Source organism: Passer montanus, unplaced genomic scaffold (genome assembly GCF_014805655.1).
Source record: "Passer montanus isolate IOZ18808 unplaced genomic scaffold, ASM1480565v1 scaffold28, whole genome shotgun sequence".
In the NCBI taxonomy this organism is placed as follows: Eukaryota; Metazoa; Chordata; class Aves; order Passeriformes; family Passeridae; genus Passer; species Passer montanus.
In genome coordinates this window covers 2,765,884-2,781,350 of record NW_024367483.1, presented here as the reverse complement: position 1 = coordinate 2,781,350, position 15,467 = coordinate 2,765,884, and the positions used below count along the sequence as shown (strand labels likewise).

Below are 15,467 nucleotides of genomic sequence, written 5' to 3'. Positions count from 1 at the left end.
TGCAATGGACAATACTTGTACAATGAGACAACACAAAACCAATGGTGACTATCAAATAAAAGGAGTAAATAAAAAATAAGTTTTGCCCTGGTGAGCTTTCCATTGCACAGGCATGCTTCGTGCTAGTAGTATTTTCTTGCCTGCCAAGGACTATGTTTTGGGGTAAACCAACCCAATAGGGATAAATCTTCTTTCTCAGGACCCAGTAACCCTCCCTCTCTCCCAGAAAGGACCCTCACACCTGTAACCACAGCGCTGCACCAGTAAAGCCCTGGCAGCACAGGCCAGGCACAGCAGCTGTGCTCACCCACACCAGCCTGAGCCCACCAGCTCCTGGCACCCCAGCACCTCCCAGGAGTGGTGTGACACCTCCTGCACCCTGCCCCTGTGCCTCAGGGACCAAAATGTTGTTATCTCCTTTGTGTCAAAGTGAGATACTGAAGTACCAGCACAGCTGTGAACTAAGATCCTCTGCACCCAGTCTTCTCTTTATTTATTGAGTACAGGGATATAGCATATGGTGTGTTACAAAATAAACCATGAAACATTTACCAAATTCAATTTTAAATAGCAAAAGCCCAGAAATCTGTCCAAAAACTGCAGAAAGCTAAGGCAAGAGAGCAAGTGGCACTCCCAGGGCTGTTCCCTCTGTCAGAGTTTAAGTGAAGTGACTGAGCTCTGGAGGAGGCAGAGGCTTCCTTTTCCTGACAAGTTGCCTCCTTGCCCTTACACCAGAAGATAAAAATAGTCATATTTCTCAGGAGAAACAAAGCATGGCTGTTTGATCTCCCCTGGCACATGTGAGATAGGCCACCTGAAAGAGGTACTGGGTGCTCTTCTGCCTGACACACCAGCTGGCTGGCTGGATGTCTTGTGCTCTGTGGCTCTGGTAGCTCTCTCCTCCTTCACCTGCCTTGCTTTTTACCCCAGATGGGTCAGTGTACCCATGCAGACACTGCTCTAAAAGAGGCCTGTGCTCCCAGCTCCTCAGCTGTCCTGTAGAGGCAGCTATGGACACCCCCAAGGCCCCACAAGCAGTGTCCAGCATGTGGAAGGTGATGCAGGTGCATTTATTGCAGTCCAGCTTCTGCCTTGGGGATGCAGATCTCCCAGCAGCTCTCTATCATGCCCTGGTTATACATGAGGTGTTACCTGCAAAATCAAGAAAAACAGTCCCTCACCCTCAGCAGGAGGCTTTGGGAAGTGAACCCTGACAATTCAGACAGTGCCACCAGTAATCCTGCTGGCTGGCAGTTTATAATGCTTTGTTTCACAAGCCAAAGGAGACTAGACCTCTTCTAAGAAAAAAAAAAAAAAAAGACAAAAGAAAATTGTCTGGATAGCCCCACAGATTTTTGCTGAGAATAAAGGTTTGTTTTATTTGCCTAAAAGTCACAGAAAACTCAGTTGAAGCTGTCCCTGAAGAGGCTGTGTAGCACATTCTCCTGGCCCTTGTCAGGGCAAAAAGGTTTCACAGAATGTTGTCTCATCCACCCTTTGAAAGCCCAGTGCTGGAGAACCTCTCCCAGAAATCTCTCTCAGTGTTTCATTAAAAAGAAAAATAAAATACTGACCTAACCCTCCCCTGCTGCAATTCAAGCCTACAGTTTCTTTTCTAAACACAGTGGAGAAAGGGAAAGGGAGAAAAGGGGACCCTGCTGCAATTCAAGCCTACAGTTTCTTTTCTAAACACAGTGAAGAAAGGGAAAGGGGGGAAAGGGAGAAAAGGGAGAAGTTCTCCCTTTCCCATTTGTGTTTTTCCCACACAGGTCCTTCAAGGTTCTCACACGTCCTTTCAATATTTTCTTCTCTGCATTATACAACACAAATCCTTTCAACTTCAGACAAATATTTAATTACATACAACCACTTTTTTTAGTCCAGGAGGCCACATATTTGATGCTGAAGCCAGAGAGCTGTCCTAATGTGTGGCAGGAGATGAAACCCTGTAACATCCATAGGTCCATTTTGTCCAAGTAGAGCTTTAGCTTCTTCTTGGTGAAAACCATCCAAAAAGCTCGAAGACAACAAGGTGCAGTAAAAGCAAGTGAACCACAGAAAGACACAGGTTTCAGGGCTGAGTGATCCTAACACGATGGAAAAATGGCCACAGGGATGAATGCCCATCACCTTGAGTCTCCTCATCTCCACTTGATGCTCTCTCTAATTTTCTGCAAGGCAAGCCGCCTTTTCGTAGCTGAGCATTACGCAGGGCTGGGCAGGAGGGGCTCCTGGCTGGCACGACCTTTCTTTTCCCAGTGAGTGGTGGAGCAGAGAGTCCAGCATCCCTCCTGCCAGGCTGCCTGCTCAGGGCCTTTGTCTCGGGGGGTTGGGAGTCCGTGGCTGGGCGCGGGGCCGGGGCTGGGGCCGCGGCGGCTCCTGGGGCTGCGGGGGCAGCGGCCGCTGCTGCACCCGCAGCTGCTTCGGGGTGGCCTGGGATGGAGCCTGGGGCAGCTCCCGCAGCCCCCTCTCACGCTCCAGGGGCAGGCTCTGCATCGCTCGCTCCTCCTCTGCAACAGCACAAAGAGCCCACAGTCAGACGTGCACCAAGAAGTCAAAAATTACTTGTCAAAAAAGACACGGGAATGGCCTTGGCCCAAGCGAGGAAAAGCCAAATATTGGGTTTTGAGCTGCCACTCTCAGGTGTTCCTGCTGTGCCAGTGAACAGCAAAAATCACCTCTGCCTGCTCCCTCCAGGCCAACATGGAAGTTTTTGGCTACCTGGCGGAGATCGAGGTACCTGGAGCATTGGGAAAGATCTGCCCTTTTATCGCTGGCCTGGGGCTATGCACAAATCACTAATGGGACAGGACTGCTAGGAACGTGCCTTGAGCTGTTGTATTTTTCAGCATCAGTCTCATTACATGGTTATGACAATGGGAAGATGCCAGCAGCTCACATCCCAGGCAGCAGACCAAGAACTTAATGTTACAACTTACTTTAAACCTTTTTTGACCGCTCACACAAAGCAAAAGCATATTGACAGTAGTTCTATCCAACTACTAGGAGCATATGTACCTCTGGTTAAAACAATGCTTGCTTATTTCAAATACAATACCTGCTTATAAGCCTTAAAACACAATGCATAGAGCTCCATTATTAAGCTTAGAACTTCCTAACATCTCAGTAGATATACTTTTCTACAGCATAGGGAGTTATTCTAGGTAAGTGTTAATACACAGACCATTGTTCTATTTGTCCTTACAGACCATTGTTCTATTTGCCCTTACAGACCATTGTTCTATTTGTCCTTACTTTTCTACTTATATAATTTTTCTGCTGACCTATCTTATGGCTACTGCTTAGCTCTAATCACAGCTCTGCTCTCTCTGAGGCCTGCCTTTTGCAGCTTTCCCAAAACCCTCTGATTTTATGGATTCCCACACCTGTCTGTTGGAGGAACCAGCTTTATCAGGGAGGCCACAATAGACGTTGATGGACACCCCCAGCCTGAGCTGCTCTGTCCCCTTTAGGAGGCTACTGAAGGGAAAGTGAGATCTGACCCCAGGAAGTCACACCAAAGCACTCTTCCCTGCCTTTGTCTGTGCTGGGATTTCCAGATTCTTGGCAGCCAGAGATCCCTTTTGCCAGCACTAATTTTCACACACAAAGAATTAAAGTCTTACCAACTGACTTCTGAGCACTGACTCATCATTTCTGAAATATCACTCATCTTAACTTCGAGATTGAGGGATTTAACTCTTGAGACACTGAGTTGGCCTTAAACTCACTGTTTCAGAGAGGTTAGTCACTGTAAAACAAGCACTAAAATATTAATTTTCATTTTCTGACTAATTTTCTTAATTCCTGCTGAATCCACGCCCAAGAACTGAGGATATGGTGTCACTGCACAGCTGAGGCAGTGATCTGTACCACTCAAAAGAGAACAGCCATAATGTAAAATAATACTCAGGTGGCTTTCTCAAAGTACATATAAGAAAGTGAGACTGGCAATGCCAGCTGATCTACACAGATTCACCATATGCTAAAACCAGATTATTGCTCATGTCAGGGCAGAGAGAATGCTCCTGACTACAGGGCTCCTGTCAGTGGGAATCTCTAATATTCTAGGTGGCTGGATAGCAAAACAAAGCCTCTTAAACACTTACCATAAACTTCATTCCTTTTCATTTTCCTCCTTCTGATACAATAAATAAGACAAATCACAAAGATGACAAAGAAGACTGCACCTCCTGCTATGCTTAAGATGAGATAGAAGTCCATCTTGCCTAGTTAAGGGGATGAAAGAGGATGTTAGATGGAAAGAAATGACTTGCACAACATCCACTTAGAATTCTGTATTTTCTTCAATTGACTGTAAAGACAGGCCAATAGACACCCCACCCTTTTCTTTTTAACTGTGTACAGCAGAAAGTTGCTGTTCCTCATTGTTGAGAATTTTGATTGCTCCCTGATGGATTCAAGTTCTGCAGAAAACTGAAACCAGAGCATTCATGTGTACTCACGTGTATTTGAATTGCCACTTGTTTTAGTAGCCAGTGTTACACCAAGGTGTATTTTGCTTTTTCTGTGCCTGTTTTTTCCCAGATGAGTGCAAGAGGAGCCAGGACAGATTCACATATAATTACACTTCCATGAAAAGCTGGCTGAGTTAAAACCCACCTGAAGTGCACTTTGCCTGCAAAGGTCAAAATTCAAGGTGATTGGCCTCAAATGCAGGACCAAGTGTTCACAGGGGGCAGCAGGGTTAGAGGGAGGTTTGACTGCAAGATGAGGGATTTTTAATCTACTGTGGAGCTGGCAGAGTCCTGCCACTACACAGAAAATTTGAGAGGTATTCAGTATGGGTGGTAGAGTAGTACTCCATGGTCTTAGGTGGTTTTTGGTGTCTGAGAAATGCTATGTTTGTGCCTTAAAGATCATTGGTATTTCTCTGTTAATGATGTGAGAAAAACCCCAAAGTCTCTGACCCAATTCACCATGTGAAAAAGGAACATTTCTCAGGGGTGAGAAAAAGTGAAATCAAAATTGTCTAGATAATGGCCAATGTCTACCCATAGCAGCAGTGCAGGCAGACCTGTGCTTGCCTGGCTTGTGTCCTGGCATGGGCAGCTTTGGCCAGCATTTCCTCATCCAGACAAGGGGTTTGGGATATTTGCCTTGTCTTAAATAGATCTCATCCAGCAGCACGCTTTCATACCTGGCTCCAAAGTCCATGCCACATCCTGCTCACCCCTTCCCCATGCTAACAACAACAGGACTGTGCAGTCCATCAGGGCAGGCAGCAGCAAAAAAATACATTGTTTGGCTGTTTTTGAAATCAGGAGGATTATTCAGAGGCAACAGCTGCACAGAAGAGCAGTGGCCATCCTGTCCCTCAGCTCTTTGCCCATCAGTCACAATCAGCAGACCTGGGATCACTTCAGTAAAGCCTTTATGCCTTAAGGCTTGCTCCCTCCCTTCTCACACCATGGGCTGTCCTTCAGGCTTGGACTTTCCCTAAATTCACTGTGGCAGGTAAAAACAGGTAAAAATTGGAAATACTGAGCCAGCTCTTGTGAACCCCACTCAACTCTCCACAAGCTCCAGCAGGAATCTAGAGTAAGAGAATGCCTCCAGCAGAGCACTCGTGGATGGGTAGGATGAACCCAAGCCTGGGAAATTCAGGGCTTTTCCCCAGCACTGCACTGGAATTCTGGACTTTGGACTGAGCACCACACCAGTGTCATACCAGTGTGATCTGTCCTTTGTTTGTGCCTTAAACTGCAGAATTTTTACGTGGGAGGATGACAACTGTGATGACTTCTTTTGCCTACTGAATCATTTTCAGCATGACTCTTCCCATTTAAAATGCAATCCCTTCAGTCCTTTTGCTGCATCTGTGATTAACTGAATGGGAAAACCACAGTACAGTTGAGCCATGCTCATCTGACCCTTGTAAACCCAAAGAAAAATCCTCCATAACTTCCCTCCTGATTTCTCGGCCAAGCTGAAGAGTCCAAGCAGCTTATTTTTCCCCCGTGAGAGATCACATCCACACCCATGAGTATGTGGAAGGCATCCTCATCCAGGCAACCACCACATTCACAGACGTGATTATGGAGAAGAGACAAACACCATGGATTTCCCCACAGAAGGGGAGGAGCACAACCCCTCTCACATCCCACTGCCCTCTGCAGTGGTCCACCCTAGCATATTCTGACCCAAGAGATCTCTCACCTGAGCAGTTTATTACTTTTTCAGCCATTTTTTCACTGACTTGGTTCTTAGCAACGCATCGGAATGTCCCAGAATTCCACCCCTGCCATTCCAGCATTGTTGTGTTCTTTTGGATTTTTTTGCTGTTGGGTTGAGTCAGTTCCATTATAAATGCTTCAGCCTCGGGCTTGTCTTTTGCTTCATTCTTGGTCTTCTCTTTTGCTTCATTCTTGGCCTTCTGTCTGGCTTCACACTTGACAGACACACTTTTATTCCTGCATTCAGCCATGAGGATTGGCTGAGGGACAGGTTCTAAAAAAGGAGGGAAGGGACAGGCACATCTGAGAGTTTCTCCTCTTGAAAGCCTCTGCTATTAAGCAAAACAGAGAATAAACCCCAAATCAACAGCTAATGAGATCACAGAAGAACGAAGAGCAAATTAGACCTCTGCTGCAGAAGTAACAAGGCAATAATCAAGAAAATGCAGAGCAGTATCTTATATAGTTAGAGCTGGACACCAGGCAGGTGAGGGGAGGAAGCTGAGTCTTCTTCAGATGGGTGGAAGGGACTCAGAGCCACAGCCCCCTCCACCTCTGGACCCTGTGTTTTGGTGCAAGGGAAGTTGATCCTGTTCTGCCTATGCCCATCAGGGAGAGATTTTCTCTAAAGCAGGACAAACTATGAAAAGCTCCTTATGATGTTCTACCAACAGCACTCAGTGGGCATGACAGCACAGCATGGAAGGCCATCAACCCAGAATGAAGAGCCCAAACAGACACTTCAGCTCTCGATGTGGTTATGACAGAAAAAAAAATATTTCTGTCTCTTCTTGTGCCCTGCAAATGACTTCCTCCCTTCTGGTTCCAGTTTCTCTATCACTGGTGGCACTGAAAGAGATGGAAAAGCCTGCAGGGTTTTCCTCAAGTAAGGGCAACTGGCAGGGACAGCAAATGAAAAATAATTATTTCTACCTTTAAGACCAGGTAAACAAAAACATGCCAGTGCCACCTCTGGTTACAGGCTGAGTAAATTTTATGGAGATAATAAATTCTGAAGTAAATAAGGACTGCTCGTAGCATACGCAGTCAAGGTTGACACCATGACATCTGTATCTACCCTTTCCTTGGTAAGCTCACTCCTCCTCTGCAAACTGGAACTTATTATTCAGGGAAACATTCCAGTGGCAAACATTAGAGTCCAGGTGCTGGAGTTGAGTGATGATATTATTGGGACAAATTTATTTTTTTTTTAAACAACAGTTTGTCCCCAGTAACAATGGGCCAGCCTGGCTGACAAATTGTTCTACCACTGAGACTTAGCACAGGACTTCCAAAGCCATGTGTCAGAGGTATTGCAACCTCTCTGCTGCACAGCAGAGGAAATGATGCAGCACACAGCTGGGCTGGAACATTAACCTTGACCTGAAATGAGGACACCCCAATGACAGCAGAGTGGCTTCAAACATGAGCAAGAAGCATCAGGCCCTGCTGACTTCCTGAATCTGTTTACAGTAATAGCTCCCAAAGCAGTGAGACACCTCACTGCCCAGCAGCCCATTAGACACAGGGCCTCCCATTGCACAGAAACCCTGCTAAAACCATTCCAGCTGTCCTTGCTGCCTCAATATGGCATCATTTCTGTAATCCCAGCTGGTGACACAAACTCAAGATGTCAGGAAAGGTGGGCATGATGACTGAAGAAGGACAGAACAAAGCTATCCTCTCACTGGGGAAAAAAACCCATGCTGTCCTACAGCTTAGAGGTCTGGAGAGGTCACAGCAGCTATTAAGGAGCAGAATAGCCATCCCCATCATCCCTACTCACCCCAAAACCTGTGGGCTGCTGCTGCTCTGATCTCTTAGGACAAGATACAGCACAGGAATGGAGGCTGCCCTCATGCTTTGAACCCAAGCAGCTGAAATCCCCAGGTGTGTGCTTAACTGTGCTTCAAAGAGCACAGACTTCATACTTGTTGTGTTGTGCTGTGCAATGGTAGGGTGCAGGAGTCTTCTTCCACTGCAAATTCAGCTCCTATTGTGGTTTATCTCAGGGGAGGTGACTGCTGGCTATCTTGTATGTCAGAGCAAAAATGGAGTGGCATTTAGTGCCATCTGGACTCCTGAGCTCTCCTCAAGGGGTTGGCAACACCAGTTGCTCAGCTTGCTGGACCAGTGGCCAGAGAACAAAAGTCGTAACTCAGTGCCCATAAAATGGCACCAGAAGTACCCAAAACCCACAGTGCATCAGCCACAGCTGTACCTCCCATAGGCTGCTGTGTCCTAGCAGAGGTTTCTGGAAGCAGGATGCTGCCGGGAGCCCATTCCCCTCTCAGGGTCCCAGCGCTGTTTGTGGTGCTGCAGTAGGGCTGACCACCCTCACCCTGCTGTCAGTGTGAACATGCTCACAGCTGCTTTTTTGGGCACAGCTAGAAACCTGCTGTCTGACAAACAGAAAGAAGCCAGGGATTTGAGGCCATCAATCAGAGCAAGAGAAGGAAGAGAGGCAGGCTCCTGTCTGTGGCAGGAAGATAAAGGTATGTCCTACAAAAGTCCTCCTACTCCTAATCAGAAAAGAGGGCACTGAGTTGGAAAGGCTGTGGAAGAGAGCAGAGAACACCAAATCTTGTTCAGCTGTCCTGGGCATGGTATGGGAAAGTCAAAACTCACCCTGAACAAAGAACATTACATTTTCTTCTGCCTTCAGCTTTCCATCCCGCTGATAAACCATCACCGTGTAGTTGCCGCTGTCCTCTCTCTCCACGCGCTGGATTTGCAGAGTCCCGTTTCGCAGTATGGCACACCTGCACTGCTCCTTGTTCACAAAGTGCTTGGTTTTGTTGTCTTTGATCTGAACCAGCCTTTGTCCCCCTCTCCTCCATGTCGCCTCGTAGATGCTCCCAGGAGCAGTGATGCTGAGAAGAGCTGTCTCATTCACTGCCTTGTAAATCCAGCTGGTGCTGGAGCCTGTGGAGAGAAGCACAGCCAGCCCCTCAGTTGTCTCCAGCAGACACAGCAGTCACCCAAAAAATTGTCATTTTCTATGCCACCCCCTTCCTGAGCTGCCTAAGCCTCTCTGCTTTACTGATGCCATCTTCTTCCCCTGCTCCAAAATATTGCTTGATTGCTCATTAGATAAATGCCAGCATCCAATTTAATTCTCAGAGGCAAGAAAGCTAAGAGCCCAGCTTCCAAAAGCTGAATTTATACCCTGGCTGACTTAGAGTGACTCCCATTCACTTTAACATGAACTAAGCCCTTCCTGAAAAGAAGGTCACTTCTGTGTTTTGCACAGGGCACAGGCTGGTTCCCAGAGTGCCCAGAACTGTAATCAGCAAAAACAGTCACATTCCTGGACAGCAGAATCATTTCAGCAACCCCAGTGACAGCAATGGTGATAATAATAGCAGACCACATCAAGCTGTGAGGGAGTGTAAGGCACTGAACAGGAGGCACACCCACAGCAGCGCCTCCCCTCTCCCATCCCAGTTACTCTGCCCCACTGGAATGCATCCACTTGGATTTTCTAGCATAGGATCCTCATGGAAGAGGCAGGAAGAAACAGCTACCAGCATCCTGTGAACTAAGGGGCTGCAGGAGTCACTACAAGAAAAGCAATTGCCAAAAAGAAAACCCCAAAAATATTTTCTCTTCCTTTGATTCCAGGTCCCTTCTCCAGAACAGTGAAGAGTAGGAGCTTCTCAAAGGTGGTGTCAGGGCTGGGAAGCACCTGAGCATGGGGCTGCCAAAGGGGATATTCACTAAACACCCACGGTGTTTCCAGCAGTGGGGATGACACACTCCTGGAGCAGCGCCCGGGTGCTCTGCCCACTCCCCTCCAGGCTGCTTCAGCCACTGCCTTTGCAAGCCCCATTTCTGGAGAGCCAGGACTTGGGAAGCTTTGCTGGGAGGTGATTTCGAGTGAGGAACTGTCCCCAGCCCCGTGGCAGGTGGACAGACCTGCAGGAGGAGGTGAAATCTGCATGCAAGTGTCAGGTGGGATAAGCTCACTGAGACCTGACACACTCAGAGCCGCAGCTTATTTAGTTTGTCATTTTCTTGTGTTCATTCCTCCTCAATTTACAGGGTGAAGCCAATCAGCAGGAGGAGATTTCCCTTCCCATCACCACACAGATCTGATTCTGCCTGAATTTTATGTATTTTAAGTACATTTTTTTCCCCACAGAGAGAAAAACCTGTGTTTATGCATATTTTTATTACAGTCCTTCACTCCTTGTATCTAGGATAATGATAAATGGCACCACAGAGGGGAAACTGAAACCCAGTGGCTATTTCATTAAACTAACAATATTAGAGATAATCAGAGAACTAAAATAGCATGCCTCTGCAACAGGAACATTAATGCTGTAGTGCTTCTGGCAATTCACCACCTCTAAAGAGAGGCTGTTTTTTCAGCATTGCCTTTCTTACAAGGTATTTGATCTATCTAATGAAATGTCCTGAAATAAAGCTATCAACTAAACAGCCTTGGAAGCAGCTATGCCCCACACAGATGACACTACACAATATTTGAATTCTGATACTTGTTTCTGCTCCGCCATGAACAAGTATTTAGAACTAGTAATAGGATTTCTTGGCATAACAGACACTACTTATATTTTCTCTCTGAAAGTAAAGAAAAAAAGTAAACTGAGTTTTCAAGGATAATTCAATGGTGCCTCTGTGGACCAGAGACATCTCTAGATATTGATCTGATTTCCATAGTCTTTCTAGTGAAAAGCAAAGTATCCCACATATATTGTATTAAAAATCTGTTTAGCTAATGAAACAGTACTTCTGATAAAAATGCCAACTAAAGTGTGCTCCAAAGGGCAGAAAGGTTTTAACTGAGAGACTACAGCTCACTCAGAGTCACAAGAAAGAGTTAAAAGAAAAAGCTCCCATAGTAATTTTAGAGAAGGAAGGACGTCTCTGAAACAATTTTCCATTCAAGGGAATAATCCTTATTTTTGCTGGGGAAGATGTTTTATAGATTGTGTACATAAAAAGAAGAAATCCTTATTTATCTATTAATTTTGTTCTGAAGGAAAAGGAAAGCATTAAACAGCCATACATACAAACTTAGTGGAATGAAACAGGGGGAAAAATTATGCAGGCTTGTATTGTCTCCATCTCTTAAAACCTTCTCTAATCTATGAGTTAACACCTTAATTAAGTTTTTAGATTAATATTTTAAAAAATAATGAGAACAATAATATGGAAAATATAAAAAATATATGCAGTTGCTTGCTGTTTTCACATCTTAAACTTCAGCTCCACTGAAGACACTGAAATATATCACTCTGTTAATATTTATGGATGAATATAAATTGTACTTTCAAAAGATTTGCACATCTTTTGATAAGAAAAGGAAATTACATGTGATAATGCACAGTGAACTGGATCTCTAATGTAGTACAAGCTGCCTGGAGGGCAGAAAGCAAACTGTATGCTGACATTCCTCATTACACATGTGTCAAATTAAGGCTCATTAACTTAAAACCAAAACTCTTTACAGCTTATTATTATAACTGGAATAGAAAACTCAGGTCCTGCCCTCCCCCTGGCTGAAAATTAAATCAAATAATAATAGCAATAACCCAGATGTCTTCACTCATTGGAAAAGTGGAACAAGTTTCTTATCAGTAGCAGCCCACCAAGTTGTAAATGCTTTAAAACGCAATTTTAACATCAGCCCAAAAGAGCAAAAAACTGTAAGAAAAACTCACATTTTACACTGGGAAATAAAAGCAGCAAGCACTTGACTAGGAAAATCCTCCTAAAGTTCATTTTCAGGGTCAAAAAACATCCAGTGTTGCCTTGTCTAGTGATAGCTCCTGGCAGGTGAAAGGGTTTTCTGCTGTGAGCAAGCAGTGATGGGACATGTCGGCGCAGCCTTTGTGCCCTCCTCCTCTCCTCCAGCACTTCTCATTTCTAGCAGAGGCGGAAATAAGCCTCAACAGGGTGTTTTGTCTTCTTGGAGGCAACACGGAGACACAAAGAAAATGGGCATTAAAATGCAGGAATGCCCTGGAGGTTTGCACACCCAGCTGGAGGGCCAGGTGGGGCCCTCGTCCTCCTCAATGCTCACCTGAAGAGCTCAGCTCCAGCATCCACGTGCCACCATCCCAGTGGGAGGGATGCAGTTTTTGGGTGGGGGAATCTTAATTCTCCCCCACAGCCTCAGCAGCAGCAATGGGAGAGCAAGCCCAGGACACCCAGTGAGGAGCAAGTGGCTGCTGGACAACACTTGGAAAGGAGGCACACTTGCCTTGGAAACCAGCAGGATCAGCTTGGCACCAACATCTGGTGTAGAGGGGCTGGCCAGGGCCACAAACGCTTCCTGCAGGCAGGGCCAGCCACTCCAGCAAGCTGTGAGAGGGATGAGCATGGAAGGGGGTGAGAACACTGCCTTGATCTAGCCACAAACCAAGCTGGCTGGTGTGGGAAAGGCAGTGAGGAAAGAAGCCATGAGGAGCTAGGTCCAAAAACACGTGAGAAGCTAATGAAGTCCTTATTCCTGATTCCAATACAAAACAGATGGAGTGGTGAGGATTTTGAGTCTTATCCTCAACCATCATAATTCCTCTGCTTCAGCAGCCACTGAAATCTTCCAGCTTTTTGTCAGAGATGTAGGCCAAGAAAGAAGACAGAAGAAAATCTGTGGCACTAGAAATGTACAAGAGTAGATAAATCTTTCTTGTTCGTTCATGTCATTCCTCTTTCTTGAGGTTAGATCTTCCTTGTAAGACATGTTCCCTTCTCCAGCTTAATCATTTTTTCCTGGTATTTATGAGATTTTAAAAAAAACGCTCCTCGCAGGAAAACCTGGTTTTTCTTCCTTCTTTCTGCTATTGTTTCCTTCCAAAGAACACACAAAGGAAGTACACACAAAAGGAGAGAGGAAGCAGCAGCAGCAAGATCACATTTCTGTGCCTGCCCTCCACCCTCTGTGGCAAGAACCAAGCTGAGGGCAGGGGCTGCCATGCTCAGGTACCTCCTCAGCCAATCAAGCTGTGTCAAACTCCTGGACACATCTGCTTCCAGCATGAGCACCTAAAGAAATTTGGGCAAAGGCAGCAACCCTGATTTCTCCTCTGTTTTTTGAAGGGTCCATCAAGCAGAGCAGAGGGAGGCCCAGCACGCTGAAACCACTCTGCTCAACTTTGTCTCCCTTCATCTTCAGGGAAACATCCCTCAAAGCCCCTGCCTGCTTCCAGGGTACCCCTGCACGTTGTCTGTTTGTTGGCATCCCTGCCAACACACTGGGGTGGGAATTGTCCATAGTACAAATGAAATGCAAAGGGAAAGATGTGTGTGTGTGTGAATGTGAGAGAGACAAGTAGTGGTAGAACTAGGTGTAAAAGAATTCCCTTTATTCCTAATGAAGGCCACTACTTCCAGTTAATCAGTTTGGCATGCTCACATGCCACACACAACCTTCTAAACTCACAGCTGAAATGGGTCAGACCAAAAGCCCCTATGGTCCAGCAAACCAGCTCACCAAACATCCTGGTTGCTCTTGGAGAAACAGATAGGCAGGAGCAAGAATCCATTCCTGAAGGATGTAAAATGTCTGTTGAAAAATGAGCTTACTGTGAGCAGTGAAGAAGCACTTGACAGAAGGTTTGAGGGCTCTGTGGCTGATGCCCCACTGGACACTGGGCCTTGGTATTCCTTGGTGCACGTGCACAAAATCCACTTGCAAGACATTAAGTAACAAAAGCCAAAAGCATAGCCAAACCTGCAAAAGGGGCACACCACTCACCTGCAGCAAGAACTCCCCATGAGGTCCTGGCACCTGCATGGCCTGTCCCAAAAGCAGCCCCTTTTCCAACCAGCCTCTGAAACCTCCCGCAGCATCAGACCCACCTGGAGAAAGACAAAGCAGCCCATGTCTCTAAGCTCAGTCCTCCTGCCAGATGACAAGAGGGGAAATGTCAATATTCTGCCAGCTTTACCCCAACCCTCTTGAAAAGCAAGGCAATGTCATGCTGCAGTCCTGACTGGGCTCTGATCCCCATTTTAGAAGAAGGATTTTTTGGATGTTACATGGAAGGAAGCACTCTAAGTTGCTGCACTGATGTCTCTGTTTTGCCTTCAAGGAGAGCCCCAGGAGAAGGCATTGAGGAGAAGGAGCCTGAAGGTGTCTCTGAAAGCACAGCAGCTCCTTTTAGAAGAAGGATTTTTTGGATGTTACATGGAAGGAAGCACTCTAAGTTGCTGCACTGATGTCTCTGTTTTGCCTTCAAGGAGAACCCCAGGAGAAGACATTGAGGAGAAGGTGCCTGAAGGTGTCTCTGGAAAGCACAGCAGCTCTGGCTGCTGCCACAGAGGAACCCTTGAAGCCAGCATGTACCTTCAGAGATGTGGCATGGGAAAAACACCCTGAGAACAACTAGAGCAGACAGCACTGGCAGAGCAGCCCCTGCACCAACCAGAAATGCCCTCCAAGGTGGAGAGAGAGCTGAGGCTGGAGCTCTGCGTGGCCACAGCCCAGACATTGGCCAAATCTGTGCTGGGCAGGACAAGGTGAGCTGTAGATAACAGTGCTCTCACACTCTTCTCCTCACACAGGAAGTAACACCACTGGACTAAACAAAGCCAGCTAGAAAATGGGCAATGATAGAAAAGCAGATGTCTCCCAGCACAGCTCTGCTAGGCCTGGTTCAGTTAGGCCTGTCCTTAGCATCAGGCTAAGGATGCTGGAGCCCTGTTTAGCCCATTGCATTGCTACACATCCCCATCTTCTAACACACAGGAGAGCAGAGGGCTGAGCACACAATGGGCTGTGTCTTTGCACATCTTTGCTCTCTCTCTGAGGCATTGTTTCCACTGCAGAAGCCACAAAACGCCGCACTCTTACATTTGCTTTTGTGGCTTGCTCTTTCCTTTACACTTCTGCTCTTTGTAAGACAGCACACAGTTTCCTCACAGGGAATGTATCACACATTTCCTTGTAAAGGTGACAGAGTCCCCCCACATCTGAAGGCAACATCTCAAGAGACAATAGGCAGATGTTCCCAGCTCTAAGTTCTCAGCTTAGTGATGAGCCAATAAACATTCATGCCTGAGGCTTATTTAAAAAAATTAAAAAGGAAAAAATATTTTTATTATACAAAATACTGTTATTTGATCTACTAGAAAAGGAAGACTACAAAAAGTAGATTTGGATCCCACCTGATAGTTTGTACCATCTTCTCTGGTATGAAACTTTGGTTATAGTAAGTGGCATTTGCATGCGAGTCAGACATCCTGCACTGAGCATCACCCAAGACCTTCACACCTCTAAATCTCTCACCATGGCTTTGA

The 15,467-nt window shown here is 46.2% G+C and overlaps 1 protein-coding gene across 1 annotated transcript; it reads right to left on the bottom strand.

The window, feature by feature from the left end:
* Positions 1–1,690: 1,690 nt before the first annotated feature.
* Positions 1,691–12,039, bottom strand: CD2 (CD2 molecule). The gene is made up of 5 exons (XM_039713218.1): positions 11,885–12,039; positions 8,826–9,122; positions 6,181–6,471; positions 4,110–4,229; positions 1,691–2,510 (listed from the first exon to the last, which is right to left on the bottom strand). Exons 1-5 carry the CDS (start codon positions 11,943–11,945, stop codon positions 2,308–2,310), a joined length of 972 nt encoding a protein of 323 aa, XP_039569152.1. The 5' UTR covers positions 11,946–12,039; the 3' UTR covers positions 1,691–2,307.
* Between the last annotated feature and the right edge of the window lie 3,428 nt (positions 12,040–15,467).

Excerpts from the sequence above, each read along its gene's own strand:
- CD2 (XM_039713218.1), bottom strand. The coding sequence starts at position 11,945 with ATGAACTTTAGGAGGATTTTCCTAGTCAAGTGCTTGCTGCTTTTATTT. Across the intron at positions 9,123-11,884 it reads TTTATTTCCCAGTGTAAAAT|GCTCCAGCACCAGCTGGATT; the intron begins GTGAGTTTTTCT and ends TTCTCTCCACAG. Across the intron at positions 2,511-4,109 it reads GAAAAGGAATGAAGTTTATG|AGGAGGAGCGAGCGATGCAG; the intron begins GTAAGTGTTTAA and ends GTGCTGTTGCAG.